The following is a 19,800-nucleotide window of genomic DNA, read 5'->3' as shown; positions in this document are numbered from 1 at the left end:
TTTACTGTTTCCTTCAATAGCACCATTCTGGAGCAGAAGAGGGAAGTCACCTCTCAGAATGTGCCAAAAGCCATCGCCTGTGCGGTGTATGGGGGATTGCAAAGAGTAAAATTATAACTTTAAAAAACTGACCCGTGTACATTGGGGTAAATTTTTAACTTTGCTGCTTGGCCGATCCCCCACCCAATATAGAAACCTATGAAACAATATTGAAATCAACTTACTGCCCAAGCCATGAAGTTGAAAATTTAACCCATTGACTTGTGAATGGGCTACGGATTTATTTGCTCTTCGGATCTTACTTAAAAGGCCACAGTTTAGGATCATTCAGTTATATTCATCAGCTTGGCTATCCTGTTTGGATAAAACGTTCGTTCTTAGTTTCATTTTCCTGCTTAAGTTCCTATTCATGTTCAGGCAACATTTCCTGGAAATCACATGACTGGACAGTATAAATGTGCTGGGAATGATAACAAACCAAATCCTGTTTACGATCAGCTCACCACTGGAAGTAAAGTTAAAGCTGAAAAAGGAAATCAACAGCATTTTCCATCCGATCAGCATCATGAGGTACAGTTTATTGAGAATTCCTTCTGTATTTGAATTTACATGAGGACTATTGAACAAGGAGCTTATTTTCAGAAATAGAATAGCATACATTACAAAGCAGTTGAAATGCATAGAGCTGGGATTATTTGTTCACAGTGAGATGTATAGATAAGGGTATACTGCTTCACCAAGACTGGTGATTGTCCGAAGAAATAAGAGACAAAAGGCAGATCTGTTTATTGTATTATATCAGGTAACATTTCAAATAATCAATAAAATAAGTTTCCACTCAGACTTTGCAGAAAGTACCAAGATAAATTAGAATGTTGTACTGTCGTAGAAACGAGGGGTATGATTTTAGCCTGGAAAAACAGGTGAGTTGGGGACAGGCAGAAAAAATTGCAAAAATCTAAAAACCGCCCCCAACCCACCCACTTCTGGTTTTCACGGGGGTGGGATGAGGGTCTGGCAACCGACCTGCTCTCAGGAGGCGGGTCAGGCATTTTAAGGAGGCTGCGGGCCTCCATTTTCAAAGCTTTTTTGATTTTAGCCCCTGGGGACTGGAATTCTCAGGCGAGGGGAGGCGAGAAGGCCCGAAACTGCAGGTAAGTGCCTTTATAGCACAGCTTATAGCTCAGAGGAGCTTCTCCCAGGCCCAACAAGCCGACCTGCAGCGACCCCCCCATGGACCGCTGACCCCCGCGATGACCCCAACCCACCCAACGATCACCGACTCCCCAGTGACTGACCCTACCCCGCTGACTGACCCCCAACCCATGATGACTGACGCCACGATGACCCCCGATGTCTGACCCTCGATGACCCCCAATCCCTCGATGACTGACCCCTCCCCCTGATGACTGACCCCCCCCGCAGTAACCCTGATGCCCCCCATGCGCCCTCCCCCCCACCATCCATCTCATCTAACACTTACCTGAACACGTCCTCTTCCTTCCTCTTCTCCCGTCGGACTGAGACCAGCCTGTCAATCAGGCCGGCCTGTCGGGCGGGAAACCGTCAAAAAATAAATAAAACACGTCCTTACGTCAAAATCATAAGGACACCCATATTTCTGGGTTTCCTGTCCGCAATTCGATACCCCCCACCCCGCCCCCTACTCAGCTCCAGGCTAAAATTATGCCCACGTATCCTATAAGTGCATTCAGGCTGTATGCAGACTTTGAAGAAAGAAAGTTTTACTTTGTGTCCTTTGGTAATCTAGAAAAGATTTACAAATTTAAAATCGTGATTTTCAGCATATATACAAACTAAAGCAATCAGAAGTATAAAGCAAAGGGAGAGAACAGCATGAACTAGGATGGGGGGATGAATGTAGCATGAAATGCAGGAGAAGAGTGTCAGGTTAAAGTGGGCAGGAGAAGGGGAAGTGATTACTTAAATTGAGAATGGGGGGAGGGGGAGAAGAGTGCCCACATGAACTGGGGAAAAGGACAGGTGTACCAGTTTGAACTGGGTGGCAAAAGGAGGAATGCCACCATGAACTGGGGCAGGGGGGTAAGAACGACAGCTTGGATTAACAGGGAAAGGAAGAAGAGTATCAACATGAGCAAGAGGCAGGTGGAGTAGAGTGCAAGAATGAGCTGGGTTGGGTGGGAGATGAAGTGAGCTGGTGTGAATTGAACAGGAAGAAAGCAAGGAAGAATTTGTATTGATATAACACTTTATCACACCTCTCAGAAATGTCCCAAAGTGCTTCATACTCAGTGAATTATTTTGAAGTGCCGTCACTGTTGTTTTGTACGGAAATGTGACAGCTCAATTTGCACGACTACAACAACTTGCATTTATATAGCGCCTTTAACATAGTAAAACATCCCAGGCACCTCACAGGAACGTAATCAGACAAAAATTGATACCGAGCTAAAGACGATATTTTGAGGGGTTAGTCAAAGAGGTAGGTTTTAGGGGGAGTCTTAAAGGAGGAGAGTGAGGTGGAGAGGTTTAGCGAGGGAAATCCAATGTTTTGGGACTATCTGGGCTGAAGACACGGCCGCTAATGGTGGATAAAGGAAGTGGGGGATGGTCACTAGGCCAGAGTTAGAGGAATACAGAGTTCTCAGAGGATTGTAGGGCTGGAGGAGATTACAGAGACAGGGAGGGGTGGGGCCATGAAGGGATTTGAAAACCAGAATGAGAATTTTAAACTTGTGGCTTTGATGGACTGGGACCCAAAGTAGGTCAGTGAACACAAGGGTGATGGGTGAGTGGGACTTGGTACGGGTAGCAGAGTTTTAGATGAGCTGAAGTTTATGAAGGGTGGAGGATGGGAAGCCGGCCAGGAGAACATCGGAATAATCGTGTGGTGACAAAAGCATGGATGAGGGTTTCAGCAGCAGATGGGCTAAGACAGGGGTGGGTCAGGCAGTGGTACAGAGGTGGATGTAAACTGTCTTTGTGATGGAGGACTTTGTGGGGTCAGGAGCTCAGCACACAACAAGGTCCTAAAAATAGCAGCAAGATGAAAGACCACCTGAACCACTGGAACAGGCAGATGCTGCCTTGGTTTAACACCTCACCTGGAGGATGGCATGGTGGAAGATTTTCAGCAGGATAAGGGTCAGTTCAGGAAACATGGTCTTTTAGAACGCTGAGGGGTTCCTTTGTGATGGGCCTTCCTTTCTACTTTAAGGATAGGTGCTCCTTCTGCATGTTGGAGTGGGGAAATCATCTGGCTCATGGCTAGCAGGGTCCCTGTGGAGCACTAGGTTGGAGGTCCAGTTTAGTAGAGAGTTACTTGGACTGCCAATATGAGAGGGAGATCGTTTTAGAATTAGCAATCACCTTTTTAGTGAGGAGACCACTAATAAGCCCATAAAAAAGCAAACCAAGCACTGAGGTTTATTTCTAGAGGGATCATAGAATCATAGCTGGGGCTCTTTTCTCTAGAAAAGAGAGGACTGAGGGGTGACCTGATAGAGGTCTTTAAGATTATGAAAGGGATTGATAGGGTAGAGGTAGAGAAGATGTTTCCACTTGCAAGGGAGATCAGAACTAGGGGCCATAAATATAAGATGGTCTCTAATAATCCAATAGGGAATTCAGAAGAAACGTCTTTACCCAGAGAATGGTTAGAATATGGAACTCAGTACCACGAGAAATAATTGAGGTGACTAGCATAGATGCATTTAAGGGGAAGCTAGATAAACACATGAGGGTGAAAGGAATAGAAGGATATGCTGATAGGGTGAGATGAAGTAGGGAGGGAGGAGGCTCGTGTGGAGCATAAACACCGGCATGAACCTATTGGATCGAATTGCCTGTATCTGTGCTGTACATTCTATGTAAATAGACTCCCATTTTGGAATGTAATGGGCAAACCAACAGGCAGGATGAGTATTTCAACCAATGCTCCAGTTCATGTCATTAGGGGTGGGGTGGTTGAGGTGTTGCTGTGTGTTGGGTGAGAAGACTAAATGGCCAGGAGCTAATACATCAGCCGGCATGATGGAGACAAGTGTAAGTACAGCTGAGATTTTGCAGTCATGCCATTTCCTTTTGCAGGGAGTTTTGCAGAAGTTATCTTTGTGTGACTAGCGTCTTCATGGTCAATGGGTTCAGGAGTCAGGAGCAGGCCTTAGTTAAACAAGTTAAAGGAGATAGAGGGAAGTGTGTGCCTCAACCAGTCTAAGATGGATTTTGATGAATTTTGTTCTCTTGCAGCAACGCACGGAAGGATTTGTTGAAAGAGAAGCTCGATCAGCTTCAATGTCAATTCACGTGGGGCCCACAGAAAGAAATCATTGACTTGGATGATATGAAGCATAGATTGCAAGATTCAATACAGGCTGGTGTGAAATATCAAGCCATGTCTTACAACCAACTCGCTTTTGTAAACTGTCTGCAAGGAAACTGTGACGAGGCAATTCAAAACTTAAAGGAAGCTGAAAAGATTCTGTGGGAGAATCATGAACATGAATTTGAGAAAAGAAGCATCATCACCTATGGAAACTATGCCTGGGTATATTATCACATGGGCCAACTGACAGAGGTCCAGTCCTACCTCGACAAGCTGGAGATGATCTGTAAACGATTTACTAATGGCTCTCGGTATACAGCAATGATACCTGAAGTATACGGGGAGAAGGGTTGGTCACTGTTGAAATCTTGCAGGAAATATTATGAAGAGGCAAAGGAATGTTTTGAGAAGGCTCTGGAGGAAGATCCTGATGACACAGAATGGAATGTTGGCTATGCGATTGCTCTGTTTCGTCTGGAAGGGTTTTCTTGTACCTCAGAGAGTGGTGAACACAGTCAATCAATGAAACAGTTGCGACGTGTGCTGGAGCTTGATCCAGATGACTCTGTAGCCATGGTGCTGTTGGCTCTAAAACTACAAGAGTTCAAACAAAAGGAAGAAGCATTCAAATTAGTTGAACAAGCATTGCAGAAGTCCCCTGATCTTCCATATGTAACTCGATATGCAGCAAAACTTTTGAGAAGAGAAGGAGCTGTGGAAAAATCTCTGCAGCTGTTGAAGAAAGCATTAGAAATTACCCCAAACTCTACCTTCTTACACCACCAAATAGGTCTGTGTTACAGAAGCAAACTATTTCAACTGAACAAAAATCCAGGCAGCAAAGACCCTCGCAATCCTGCTTTTCAACAGAGAGCCGAGTTGATCAAACAATGCAAGTTCTATTTTCAAAAAGCATTTCAGCTAAAGCCTTCGTTTATTATTGCACAATTGGATTTTGCAGGAATCTGTTCGTTAAATGGTGAATATCTCAAATCAGAGGAAATCTACAGCAATCTCCTGAAATTTAAAGATCTTCATCCACAAAATAAACAATCAATATGTTTACAGGTTGGGTTATTTGAACTGCATCACAAAAGATCTGAATCAAATGCCATCACCCATTTTCTGGAAGGACTTAAAATCCAACGTGGAACAAGAGAATGGGAATTGTTTCGCACAAACTTGAGAAAGATTGCAGCAAAACAAATTGACAGGAATCGAAGAGACAGCAAGGCCTTTGGTATTCTTGGGTTACTGCACCAGCTGGATGGGGAGAAGCGTGAAGCTATTGAATGCTTTGAAAAGGCCTTGGAGTTTGATGGTGATAATGAAGAATATCTAAGTGCTCTTTGTGAATTACGCCTTTCTATCTAGATCAACGCTGACTTTCCCAGCTAAAAATAAACACAGAGTTTGAAAGATACATTAATACTCTCTGATCTGTGAACAAGTTTGGCAGGGTACTCATCTGACTTAACTTATTTAACAAACACTGTTCATACTTTCATTCTAAGCAACCTTTTGTTTGTACATGTATAAATACTTGTGAGTACAGTCCCCACCGCTTATAGTGGGCGTGTTTGTGCAAATGCGATTTGCCCATTATACACGATGGCCGGAATAACATCTGAAGAAAGTTTATTTTCTCTCTCCCTGTAACGAGTCGCCCGCAGCTCCCCGATTTTGCAGCCTCTTCAGTGGAAGCCGTTAAATTCCATCGGGTGACTTATGACTGAAGCATATAAAAATAGTTTAAATTGGCTAAAAATAATAAAGCTTTTAGTTGCAGATACAGATTTTCCAACCAGAAATATTAATTTGCTGTATTATCAGAGACTGAGTGTTAAAATAACCAATAAAAAGAAACTGTAGCTACGATTTTATTTGTGTCATTGATCTGTGCTAATGCTGACAGTAAGTGCCGTTCATAGTCCAACCTTTGAGATGGTGAACTGTACCAGCTCTGTAAGGAACATTCAGACCAGCCTTTAACACTGGCAGTAAACTTAACAGCGGTTGTTTGTGAAGTGAAACATGGCACTTGCACTGCTAGCTGTAGTCATAGTGTTATTGGAGAAAGGTTAGAAAGGAATGGTTGGGAAGGTCCGGAGGATTATGACAATGGAAGAGCATAACTTTGGGGGAGGCTGCAGAGGCCTCACATCATATTTAGACCTATTGGAAAACCAGAACCTGGAAGTAGTCAGGCTTTCTATGGAGGTGTTGTCTCAGGTTTGTACAATGCTGGAAACTGATTTAAAGATATTGCAGGATGTCCAGTGCCCATGGGACAGTACCACTAATGAGTCAACACCTTCAGGAGAGGAGAAGAATGGAAAAATAGACAGAAGATATTAAATGAGCAACAAAAATCTTTGAGGCTCTTGAGTCCTTTCAGGCCCCCGGCTGTGCTTTTTGTTAGTGGGAGGGTTTATAACCACCTCTAATCAAGAGGTCACTGAGTGTTACATAGGTTTGATGCTCACATGTAGAGATATAGCACCCATAAGACCTTTGTCTCCTCAATGTACAGAGCGCTGTGATGCCAGAAAATTAACCTAATGCTGAATAGACAATGCACAGCTCCTTCACCCTGAGACAATCACGTGAGTGTGGTTTGTTTGAATTTTAACTTCTGGGAATTAAGGTTTGTTCTGACTCCATGGCCCGTGGTCCCAGTAAGAAAACCAAAAATAGTAACAGAAAAGATGGGGTTACACAAAGCAATGGAAACAATTATAGAATAAATCTTTGGCGTTCTCACATAGTAATTTTGGTGTCTAGTTCACACTGGGGTGCTTTACATTATGAAGTATCAAAAGAATGTCAAATTGTCTCCTTGATAGTCTTCCCTCTTTCACCAAAATCCACACTGAAAGAAAATTCCACAAACCTTGATAAATTAGCTGACAGGACTTAATTTTAACCTTGTACGTACTGTGATTGCCTTCAACCTAGGGTTACCGACCCTCCAGGATTTCCTAGAGTCTCCAGGAATTGAAGATTAATCTCCAGGACACTGCAGTGAGCAACCCGGGAGAAAACTTATGGGGACATTAAATAAATTGTGTGTTTTTCATTTTCTTTGAATACTTTTTTTGGTAATCATTAAAATATTGAAGATGGGGGAAAAACGCTGTTTGACTAACAGTTAAGAATCAGCCAATCAAATAATGAAGAGTCTGCTCGCTTTCCAATGGGTGTAGGAAGGCGGGGCGTCGTGAGGATGGTCGTGTCTGACGACCAATGGTGGGAGAGAGGGGGCGGGGCTGTTGGGGGTGGGAGACCATGTGATTGAAGCCTCCAGGCATACATCCAACCAGAGTTGGCAACCCTGCTTCAACCATCCCTGCCGCTTTTTTTCATGATATCTTTGTTATATCATTATACTTTCCTGGGCTGGGTTTTCCTTTGGGACTGGTTCGATGTTGGATGTGAGTTAAGCGGAACTCATTCATTTTCCTGGGTTGGGGCTGAGTAGAACTGCAGATTCCCAGCGGGATCTCCGCTACACTTCATGCAGCCCACCACTGCCAGCCAGGGAATTGTGGCATTGCACAGCAGAGCCAGAAAGAGGAAGGGCCACCATTAACGGGAGCAGAAGTGCCCCAAAGATTAGCAGTGCAATTTTATTTATGACTCGTTAATGAGCAGAGGTTAATATAAACTTAGTGACTGGGGACAGAAGAGAGAGAGAGAAGTGTCCACTATTAGTGCCATCACTGTCCAAAAGGGCATTCTGCTGCTTCCCCAGCTTGTACTGCCACCCCCCCTCCCCTGTTGTTTGGTGATACATCAGGTGGGAGGCTGGGAATTCGGCCTGCTACCCACGCCCTGCACCCCTCACCCCACAAACATATTAAATGCAGGAGGGCAGCCATGTTGGCGGTGGTGGCGGGAGGGATCTTTCCGGTGGTGCTCTGAGGAGTGAGGATCTGATGGTTGACTTCCTCTCCCCATTTTCATCCTTCTTCCATTTTCGGATGGTGAAGCAGAAGTAAATCCAGACCCTTGTATCTCACTCAGTGGTGGATGTGTGAGTTGACTGTTGTTTCAATGTTAATTCTTTTGTCACATTTCTAATTCTACCAATCTGGAGATCAGTGTGAGTGATGTTACAAACACTTAATGCGTTTCTATCAAATTCCTCTCTGCTATTTTAAAATAAACAGGTTAACGCCTTTATTAAAATAATGGAGAGAGGATTTTGTTACAAGTTCATTCAATAAAAACATTCAGACTAATTTCCAGGCTCTTGTTTTTTTTGCTCCAAGACAATGGAGACGACCTGAATCTCTTCATTCGATCAATCTCTCAGTGCAAAGCTCCTTACGCGAGGAGGATTCAAGGGGAATAATTAATTGTTTTTAGAACAAACATCATGCTTGATTTATGTAACCTACTGGTTCAGATACAATTATTTAGCACAGTGCGAGCTTTAATACTGTATTCCAACATTTATCTATTGTTATTATTTATCTTCTGGTCCCTTTCAGTTGGAGTTTATTCCTAGAAATCTGATTGATCCCGTAGGAATCACATGATCCACAACTCAGTTATTCTTCTGCCAATTTCTTTGGTCCATGGGATCATGTGACCCAAATCCTTAATGCTGCTCTCGTGATCTGATTGGTCTGTGGGAATGTGTAACCTACGGGTGGGGTCTGACTGGTTTCTTTTCTTTCAATAATGACAGTCACTCTGATTCCTTGTTTTAACCAGGCCCTGCTCCCACCTCGACCTCACCAGTCTGGGGCCGGAAGTGTCCCCCTCGGGGGCTTCAGGCTGTTGGTCTCACGTTCACTGCCCTTGTTACTGTATCAAGATAACTTTGTATATTTAAAAATTTTGAATACAGCCTTGTTTAAACGTCTCATCCAAAAGTCGGCAGCTCCGAAATGCAGCACTCCCTCAGTATTGTACAGAAGTGCCAGCCCAGATTATGCACCCAAGTCTCAAGAGTGGGGCTTGAGCCCACAACCTCCTGACTTAGAGGAGAGACATACAAGCTCATGAAGGGCGATGATGACTAGGGACAGCTGAGAAAAGTTGGGAATATTGTTCCCAGTCTTCATAGTCCTGTGGTGCTTGTTTTACAGAGTTCTATGGATATTGTACAGTTTGGATTATTGCATCGTGGCAGGGTTTTAGGGCAGTTTATAATGCAAAAGAAACACTGCTGGGAGTACAGTGACTGTACATGATTGTGAAAAATTATAATGTTCTCAGTCACCATGGCTTGGATAACGTGAAATTTTTTCTACGTTAAGGATGATTTCCTCCATCTCCGGACTCTTGTGCCTACCTCACTTCCTTTGCCCCACCATTGGCGGCCGTGCATCCAGCTGCCTAGGCCCTAAGTTCTGGAATTCCCTCCGTAAACCTCTCTGCCTCTCGACCTCTCTCTCCTCCTTTAAGACGCTCCTTAAAACCTACCTCATTGACCAAGCTTTTGGTCACCTGTCCTAATATCTCCTTATGTGACTCGGTGTCAGATTTTGTCTGTTAATGCTCCTGTGCAGCACCTTGGAACGTTTCACTGTGTTAAAGGCACTATATAAAGGCAAGTTGTTGTTGTTGGTGTAAACTCTCAACGTGGTGTAAATCAGCAATGACACCCAGTGCTTGTGATACTCAGGAAATGCTAAAGCTGACACAATGTGTCCCTGCCCCATCATACTCGTGTGATATCTCTCTATCTAATCCAGGGGTGTCAAACGTATGGCCCGCGGAACAGTTCCACCCGGCCCACGGTGCGCTTTACTTATTGCTGCCAAGTTTGAAGCAGTGCCCGGGAGAACTGCGCCTTTTAAATTTTGCCCCTCCCTTCCCACCCCGCTCCATGACCTCATCACCTCCTCCCTCGCTCCGTGACCTCACCAACCCCACTCCTCTGCTCTGTGACCTCACCACCCCCTCCCCCGCTCTGTGACCTCACCACTCCCTCCCCCGCTCCGTGACCCCACCACTCCCCAACTCCATCCAGCTCCATGACCTCACTGCCCCCTCCCCCACTCAGTGACCTCGCCACCCCCCTCCCCCACTCAGTGACCTCACCACCCCCGTCCCCCGTTCCGTGACCTCACCAGCCTCTCCCCTGCCCACCTGCTGGCGCCCCCCTCGGGAGTAACCAGACTGGTTTGTGGAGGGGAGAGAGACACATGGAGCGAGAAGAGATGTGGTGTTGAGCAGGAGATTGGGATTCGGGAGATTGAGATTGGGAAGGGGAGGCATCATGAGATTGGGACTGGGAAGGGGTGACACCAGGAGTTTGGGACTGGGGAGGGGGGATTTCAGGAGATGGGGAATGGGTGTGGGGGGGGCTTCTGGAGATTGGGAGTAGGGAGGGGGATAAGAGAGGGAGGGGGTGACGGGACTCGGGAGGCGCTTGAGGGAAAAAGGGAGACTGGGGAATGAAGGTCGGGAGATCAGGGTTTGGATGGAGGGAGAGTGGGAAAGTTGGGTTTGGGGGATAGTTTCTCTGTTCTACCCTATCAAATCCCTTTATCAAATTAAAGTCCTCAATTAGATCAGCACTTTAAAACTCAGGGGAATACAAGCCAAGTTCATGCACGCTGGCTTCATAATTTAACCTTTTAAGCTCTGGTATGCTTCTGGTGAGTTTGTACTGTACCCCCTCTAAGGCCAAGATATCTTTCCTGAGGTTTGGTGTCCAAATCTGAATGCAGTTCTCCAGATGGGGTCTGACCAAGGCTCTGTACAACTGAAACATCACTTCCTCACTTTTGAATTCCAACCCCAACATTCCAATAGACTTTTTGATTACTTTTTGTATCCGTGCAGTAGCTTTTAGTGATTTGTGTACATGGACACCTAAATCCCTTTGCTCCTCCACAGCTCCTAGTCTCTCACTATTAAGAAAATATTCTGAATTGTCTTTCTCAGATCTAAAGTGTGTGACCTCACACTCCCCCACATTGAACTCCATCTGCTGTAGTTTTACCCACTCACTTAGTCTGTCTATGTCGCTTTGTAAATTCCTGCTCCCATCTACCCAATTTACTGTGCCTCCTAACTTAATGTCATCTGTAAACATTGATGTACAACTCTCCATTCCTTCATCCAAGTCATTAATACACGATGAAAAGCTGAGGCTCCAGCACAGATGCCTGAGGAACACTGCTTATCACAGCCCGCCAAGCACAGATCTTTCCCTTTCTCCCTACTTTCTGTCTCCTATCTCCCAACTAATTACCAACCCATGTCACAAGGTTACATCCAATTCAATGCACTCTCAATTTTGCTAATAATGTCTTATTTGGAACCTTATCAAATTTCTTCTGGAAGTCCATTTCGTCAACATCCATAGACACTCCCCTATTCACCATGTTACTGACCTCCACAAAAAATTCAACTAGATTAGTCGGACATGACCTGGTCCTTCACAAATCCATGCTAACTCCATTTGATCAGCTTATAGTTCCAAATGCTCAGTCGCTCCACCTCTGATGGTAGATTCCTGTTTATCCCATTTTCTGCTGATTTTCTGTTCTCTGCAGTGATGATTTTAAGTAGAACTCATTCCCATTGCATGTTTGTTGAATGCAAAGTTAAATGTAATTTTTAAAATTTGCTGGACCTCCTGCACTCCTTGTGGGACACTGGGCTGCAGCAATTCAGTTGCCAGCTCTGTTCCCCCTTTGTAACTGACTTTGCGGCCCCAACTTTAACTTTCCTGTCCTGATCTGACTGTCTGCAATTTTAAATTGTAGGCAGCGGGGACACTCGTCCCAAGCTGGGCATCATGGGGTCCCGATCTGCTATTTTAACTGGAGGCCTGAGCGCGGTAGCAGTGACTGCTTCCCCACTAGGACAAACTTGACAGAAGCTGGATCGTGGACCAGAGAACCTTTGTAAGGTAAATTCTGGTATGCTCCTCTGGGCCCCACAAGGAAATCATGGGCCTCCCTTGCCCCAGGACTTACTTGACTGTCGAGGACTGTTCCCACTGATCCCCAGCAGCAGCCTCCTGCCATTCAAATTTTCGCTCCCATCCGCCGGCCAGGTAGAGATTCAAGCCGGGTTTGGGCGGGAGTTGGGGCCTGGGTATGGAAATGAGACCCGGGAGTTAAAATCTCTCTGGGCCTCGACATGTGAGCTTATTGCTCTCCCTGGCCCCCCACACAGAAGGATCCCGCCCCGCAATAAAATCGAGGCCTGTAAGTCAGGATGCCTTGTTGTTTGAAGCACTGATTCTACTCATCTCCATGGGCTCCTCCTCCTCCACTGCTTCTTAATTCTTTTAATACTGCATTTTTCATTTGACAAGGTCGCTATTTTTAATAGTTAATAATATGCATTTTCAAAGTCTTGCCTCCCTCTCCCTCTCTCTGTCTGTTCAAACTCCACAGACCTGACTTGCTTTAGCACAATTCGTAAAGCAAGGTTGCTGTTGTTGGAGTTGGTGGAGAACTGTTGTATTTTTTTGACAGTGAGCATTTTACTTTTCCATATAGCATTTTGCCTCTACATTGCATTTTTGCAACGGTTTCACTTTGTAAGGCAAAACTCTCCTTCAGTCTTTTCATTGATGCTGCATTATAAATTGCAGCAAACAATGTTGGAAGGATGGGAATCCCTTGGGCATTTCCATAGTGCTACATTAATTCAAGGAGGAAGATGCTTTCATGAGGGGCCAAAGTTTTCAGGTTCAACTACACCTCAATTGGTCTAATGGCCCCTGTTAATACCCAAGGACCTGTATTTATAGACTACACCACTTCTCCCTGGGTATGTCAGAGCAAACCTTTCTTCAGAACTTGCACTTCACTACAGAGGCAACAATTGGGCTATGGCATCTGCTGCAGACAGTGGCATTGATCCTTTGGGTACAGGGTCACAATAAGGTTCTGAACAACTGCAGTCATGCCAGATAACAGCGGCCTGCCTGCTCTCTGGCATTTCATCAATTGTCTGTGGGGTTGGGTGGAGTCAGTGGACATGGGGACAACCTGAGAAGAAGTTACATCAACTGTTCCTTCTCCCAGCTGCACTACCACTGATCGCCATGAAAGCAGTCTATAAGGTAAATCCAACATAGGTGAAGCTTGCCATCAAAGCTCTTTCCAGACAACCCCACAGTTCGCCAATTCCAGTAGCAATTGATTTGTACGAGTGGGAACCCAAAGTCTCAATCATGCCACTCACGCAGTTTGTGAAAGAAAATTGTTTTCTGCTTGTTCTCACTGTAATTTGACGCTCTCCTGCAGAGGGCAGTGAAGCTTCCACTTGTTCCATGGTACTCTGGGTTTGATTAAATCTCTTACACGTGACTGCAGTGATGTCGGAGGTGCACTCCTGCGCATTCTCTGCCAGCTGCTACAGGCTGCTAATGACAGACTCAAGGGTTATCATGAAGGTCTCTTTTTCCTGCATTAGCCTCCATCTGAAGGCAGGCCCAGTAGAGTGCCAATCCCTTGCCCATCCAGCAGAGGATCCCCTTGGGCTCTTTGCCTGGTTTGCTCTTTGACTGTTCCACTCCGATCACCCCCACTTGCTCCTCCTCACTCGTGACTGGTGAATCACCTGATGTGCCTTCCTCAAACTCACTACCTGCATTCTCCACGGTGCTAGGATCAGTGCTGGTGTGTTGGAGAGGTGGAGTTCTTTTAATGCAAGTTGCTGTGATGTGCCAGGGCCGGTGGTGCCACTTGCTGTGCCCTCATCGTCTCGTGAAGAATTTATAAGAAAAGGAAGAAGAATTACAATGAATCCCCCATACAAAGGGTAAGGGCATAAGATATTTGGTGCCGCATAACCTTGTTGACCAAAGTTTGCCCCTGCCATGAGGATTGAGAAAGTGAGTCAATGTAGGAAGGATAATAATAAATGGGGAATGCTTGCTGTGTGGTGACTCCATGTGCATTAATGCGGTTCCTGCTGCACTTTTGGTGAATTGACGGTGACGCGGCAATTGAAAGTCTGAGGAGATTCAGGAGTTTGATTTGACCCAATAAGTAGACTCTGAATAGTGAATTCCAAAATTAGAGGCCTAGATTAATAATCCAGAGACCATGGTCTTGATATTAACCCCCCATGATGGGCAGAAGGGGGTCGGGGGTGGGGGGGGCTGTAAAAGGATTAAATACGGGGAACGTGTCCCCTACACACTGTGCACACGCCCTCTGCCTTTTTTTACAGTGCAATTGGGGGGAGCCGGATTTAAAATTCCTTGCTGCTACACAGGTTTCCCAAGGTTTCCTTTTGCCGAATCTGGCGAGCTGCGTTGGGACATCTGTTTCGTAACATGCAGCTCACCCAGTGAATGTAAATGAGACCAGAGCCTCAAAATCACGGGGCGGGGGGGGCGGGGCCACTTCACCGCCGGAATGGGCGGTCGACCAGCGTACTCCCACGGTCGGTCGCCCAAAAGTCAAAATAGACCCCATAGTGCCTGGTCTCCACCCCAGTTGCACTGCCCAAACTCTTCCTGCCAGCCTTCAGATGACAGGACAGATACATTGTGCCACAAAGAGGTGATTTCTATTTAAATTTGATGTTCATTGTGCCCAAGTGACATCATACTGATCTGCGACCTGTTTACCTTCCTTTCTGCTGGTAGTAGGGCAGCTCAAACCAGCATTTCAAACACAAGACGCACTGAGGACATTGCTCATCACAAAACCCTTTGTGGAGCACTGAGCGTTTCCTAGAGCTTTACCTTGCGTAGTCAGATTGTTTTGTGGCATCTGGGAGTTTAAGGAAGGCACCATCCTCTGTAGCATATGGGGGGGGGTCCCTTCTTTGTATCCCCTATACATGTGGGTCCTGAAGTTCAATGGGGGTTTCCCCCATCTCCCACTGCAGTAAACTGGGGAAATCCTGGGTAAACAGCAGAGACCCAGCGTTATGGCTGAGTTATGGCAGAAGACAGAGGAAACCCCCTCACCGTGGTATTTAGAGGAAGAGGCGGAGGATGAATAGGAAACCATCTTGGATGCCAGGGTGGGTGAGGCAGCACCATAGCAGGAGGGCACCTTTCCAGCGTTACCCTGTTGAAGTCAAAGGAAGTAAAATCGGGAGAGATGGAAAACACTGCCAATTCGCTATCACCCTTTTTACACTATTGCACAATGTCAAGATCTACCCCTTTGTCTTCAGGTTTACGCAACTAACTGTGCTCAATTTGTTTCTCATCCAGTTGAGCAAGTTTGCCTGGCTTAAATTTAAAATCCTGGTTTGTGACGCTTCCTTCTTCTCAAACCTAACATCAAATTCAGTCATATTATGGTCACTATTTGCAAGCTATTTCCTTACCGTCAGATTGTTAACTAATTCTGGTTCAATGCTCATCACTAAAACTACTATGGCCTGTTGCCTCATTGGTTCTAAAACATATTGGGGGTAATTTTAACTTCTGGCGATGGTATAAAACAGGTGATATCGGATTGGCCGCTTGTGATACATCTCTCCCGATTTTCCTTTCCAATGACATCAATCCAATAATTCAATTCGATCTGATATCACCCATTTTACACTATTGTCAAGAGTTAACATTAACCCTATTGTTCCAGAAAACTGTCCCTAATACATTCTAGAAATTCCTTGCCTTTGAGCTGTTCTGCTTCTCCCAATCTATGTGAAAATTAATATCTCCCATTATAAGCACATTTTCTGCTAAATGCTTCCCTAATCTCCATATTTATACATCTGCCCATGACATCACTAGTATCAGGTGGTCTGTCGACAACTCCTACCAGAGTCTTGCATCAATTACTGTTCCTTAATTCTACCCACATAATTTCTATTGTCTGTTCACCCTGAAATCCTCTCTTTCTACTGCTGTAATAAAATCTTTTATTAATATGTCTACTCCTCCTCCTGTCCCAATTTCCCTGTCCTTTCTAAAGATCTTGTAGTCTGGAATATTTAGATCCCAGTCATGCCCAGCTTGTAGCTGGGTCTCTGTAATGGCAACTACATCAGACCCTTTGAGCTGAATTTGTACTTCTAGTTCATTTGTTTTAATTTTATGCCCATGCTTTGCACAGATAATATTTCCTCATTCAGGAATCACAGAGAGATATATTCTCCTCCATTTTATTGAAGAAATTGACACACGTATAAAGCGGGAAACATTGTTTCCATAATATCATAGTAGGTACAGCACAGGAGGAGGCCATTCAGCCCATCATGCCTGTGCCTGCCCTTTAAAAGAGCTATCCAATTAGTCCCATTCCCCTGCTCTTTCCCCATGCTCACATTTATTTTTTTCACCAAAATCACCAAATGGAGGAATATGTACCTCGGAGAGCTTGATTATCTTTGTCTATACTCATCCTTTTAATCATAAATCCATTCCCAATCAGTTATTTAACTCATTTAAAGGGCGCAATTAATGCAGCATTGACTGCTCTTGTTGTTAATTTATTAAATTCAGAATTTGATTAATAAATTGACCTTGTATTATAATAATAATTTTAAATTATATCATTGTTTTTCCTTGGCTTAGTTTGAGATCTGTTAAATGAATTGTGATCTATTGTTCTTGACATCTTGAAGTTCAACATTGATAAACAGTGCCATCTTGTACAAATTAGAGTCAAAAGAATCAATTTAGTTTTCTAAAGCACATGATCATAAATGTCAATACAACTCAAAAAGATTAACAGCTTCCCCAAAAAAGGTGACAATTTAAAATACAATGTGCAAGTGAGAAACATCCCTGAGTAAAGGCTTCAGGGTGACTACATTACAACAGTGACTACACTTCAAAAGTACTTCATTGGCTGTGAATCGCTCTGTGATGTCCTGAGGTCGTGAAAGGCGTGACATAAATGCAAGTCTTTCTTTCTTTGACTTATTAAGTGGCCTCACGTAAAGGAGGAGGTAGTGGAGAAATTTTATAGGATAAAAATAGATAAAGAGGAGGTACTTAAAAGGTTTTTTTAATTCATTCTTGGGATGTGGGCATCGCTGGCAAGGCCAGCACTTATTCCCATCCCTAATTGCCCTTGAGAAGGTGGTGGTGAGCCGCCTTCTTGAACCGCTGCAGTCCGGGTGGTGATGGTTCTTCCACAGTTAAGTAGGGAGTTCCAGGATTTTGACCCAGCGACGCTGAAGGAACGGCGGTATATTTCCAAGTCGGGATGGTGTGTGACTTGGAAGGGAACGTGCAGGTGGTGTTGTTCCCATGTGCCTGCTGCCCTTGTCCTTCTAGGTGGTAGAGGTCGCAGGTTTGGGAGGTGCTGTCGAAGAAGCCTTGGCGAGTTGCTGCAGTGCATCCTGTGGATGGTACACACTGCAGCCACTGTGCGCCGGTGGTGAAGGGAGTGAATGTTTAGGGTGATGGATGGGGTGCCAATCAAGAGAGCTGCTTTGTCCTGGATGGTGTCGAGCTTCTTGAGTGTTGTTGGAGCTGCACTCATCCAAGCAAGTGGAGAGTATTCCATCACACTCCTGACTTGTGCCTTGTAGATGGTGGAAAGGCTTTGGGGAATCGGGAGGTGAATCACTTGCCGCAGAATACCCAGCCTCTGACCTGCTCTTGTAGCCACAGTATTTATGTGGTTGGTCCAGTTAAGTTTCTGGTCAATGGTGACCCCCAGGATGTTGATGGTGGAGGATTCGGCGATGGTAATGCCGTTGAATGTCAAAGGGAGGTGGTTAGACTCTCTCTTGTTGGAGATGGTCATTGCCTGGCACTTGTCTGGCGCGAATGTTACTTGCCACTTATCTGCCCAAGTTGGTAGGTTGGGCTAATAAGATTGACAGCGGTTGACAAAAGGTTGACAGCGCTCAAAGTAGAAAAGTCACCTGGTCCAGATGGAATGCATCCTAGGTTGTTGAGGGAAGTAAGGGTGGAGATAGCGGAGACTCTGACCGTAATCTTCCAATCCTCCTTAGATATGAGAATGGTGCCAGAGGACTGGAGGATTGGAAATGTTACACCCCTGTTCACAAAAGGAGAAAGAGATAAACAACAACAACTTGCATTTATATAGCGCCTTTAACGCAGTAAAACGTCCCAAGGTGCTTCACAGGAGCGTTATCAAACAAAATTTGACACCAAGCTACATAAGGACAGTTTTGACAGTTGAGGTAAGTTTCAAGGAGCATCTTAAAGGAGGAGAGAGGTAGAGAGGTTTAGGGAGGGAATTCCAGAGCTTAGGGCCAAGACAGTTGAAGGCACGGCTGCCAATGGTGGAGCAATTAAAATTGGGGATGAACAAGAGGCCAGAATTGGAGGAGCGCAGAGATCTCAGAGGGTTGTAGGGCTGAAGGAGGTTACAGAGATAGGGAGGGACAAGGCCACGAAGGGATTTGAAAACAAGGATGAGAATTTTAAAATCGAGGTGTTGCTGGACCGGGAGCCAATGTAGGTCAGCGAGCACAGGGGTGATGGGAGAAAGGGACTTGATGCGAGTTAGAATACGGGCAGCAGAGCTTTGGATGATGTAGGAATATAGTTTATACCAAAACACAGTCAAGTATCCCGACAAGCCCCAGGTTTGGGAGGGAGTTGGGGCCTGGGTATGGAAATGAGACCCGGGAGTTAAAATCTCTCTGGGCCTCAACATGTGAGCTTATTGCTTGCCCTGGCCTCTCACACAGAATAAAATCGAGGCCGGTAAGTCAGGATCCCTTGTTGTTTGAAGTACTGATTCTACTCATCTCCATGGGCTCCTCCTCCTCCACTGCTTCTTAATTCTTTTAATACTGCATTTTTCATTTGACACAGTCGCTATTTTTAATAGTTAATAATATGCATCTTCAAAGTCTTGCCTCCCTCTCCCTCTCTCTGTCTGTTCAAACTCCACAGGCCTGACAATCCGGCCGGGTGCCGGGTGGGAAACTTCCCTGCTCTTCAAATAGTGTCCTGGAATCTTTTATGTCCACCTAAGAGAGCAGAAGAGGCCCTGGTTTAAAGTCTCATCTGAACGATGGCACCTCTGACAGTGCAGCAGTCCCTCAGTACTGCACTGAACTGTCAGTCTAGATTATGTGCTCAGGTCTCTGAAATGGGACTTGAATCCACAACCTTCTGACTGAGAGGTGAGAGTGCTTCCACTGAGCCAAGTTTGCTTCAGATTGTCTTGGTTTATCCTTTATTTTGAGATTTTTATTATTTTTTAAGCCCAATGAGCTGGTTTTACTCTCATCAGAAACATTGGTCACTTATTTATATTTTGGGTCAACCCAGATAGTTTGATCCATTGAAGTTGCTCGTATTTTGTTGGGGATTAAAGATTATCCCCTTTTCTGTTCATAGATTTCACCAATTTCTACAGCTCTATCTCCATGAAATATAACAGTCATTTCTCTATCTTCGGTCTTGGATGCTGTTTTCTGCACTTTGACTGTCTGGTATTAACCGCACTAGTTAAAGTTCAGATTAATGTTGTGAATTTGGTGTTAGTTTAACTCTAGTTAGAAAATAACATTCTGAACAGCTCAGCAGTACATCAATGCAGTCAGCACACACTGGCCTGGAAATTGGTTTCGGCCCGTTTTCAGATGCAGAATAGTCGGTG

General features: G+C 44.9%; 2 protein-coding genes across 3 annotated transcripts in view; both read left to right on the top strand.

Annotated features, from left to right (window-relative positions):
- The first annotated feature begins 456 nt into the window (after positions 1 to 456).
- On the top strand, positions 457 to 6,184 carry LOC137340158 (interferon-induced protein with tetratricopeptide repeats 5-like). The gene is made up of 2 exons (XM_068002507.1): positions 457 to 570; positions 4,231 to 6,184. The coding sequence occupies exons 1-2, from the start codon at positions 467 to 469 to the stop codon at positions 5,678 to 5,680; spliced, it is 1,554 nt and encodes a 517-aa protein (XP_067858608.1). The 5' UTR covers positions 457 to 466; the 3' UTR covers positions 5,681 to 6,184.
- Positions 6,185 to 13,878: 7,694 nt separating this feature from the next.
- The window catches only part of LOC137340159 (interferon-induced protein with tetratricopeptide repeats 5-like), a 39,528-nt gene continuing 33,606 nt past the window's right edge, over positions 13,879 to 19,800 (top strand). For both annotated transcript variants that reach the window (XM_068002509.1, XM_068002508.1), the window contains exon 1: positions 13,879 to 14,053. The gene's annotated coding sequence lies outside the window, so the exon portion shown is untranslated. The remainder of the gene's footprint in view (positions 14,054 to 19,800) is intronic.

This window comes from Heptranchias perlo, chromosome 21, assembly GCF_035084215.1.
Source record: "Heptranchias perlo isolate sHepPer1 chromosome 21, sHepPer1.hap1, whole genome shotgun sequence".
In the NCBI taxonomy this organism is placed as follows: Eukaryota; Metazoa; Chordata; class Chondrichthyes; order Hexanchiformes; family Hexanchidae; genus Heptranchias; species Heptranchias perlo.
Note: the sequence above shows the minus strand (reverse complement) of the source record. Positions and strands in the feature narration are given on the sequence as shown.

Coding starts and splice junctions, on each gene's coding strand:
- LOC137340158 (XM_068002507.1), top strand. CDS start 467: ATGATAACAAACCAAATCCTGTTTACGATCAGCTCACCACTGGAAGTA. Junction 571..4,230: donor CATCCGATCAGCATCATGAG/GTACAGTTTATT, acceptor GTTCTCTTGCAG/CAACGCACGGAAGGATTTGT.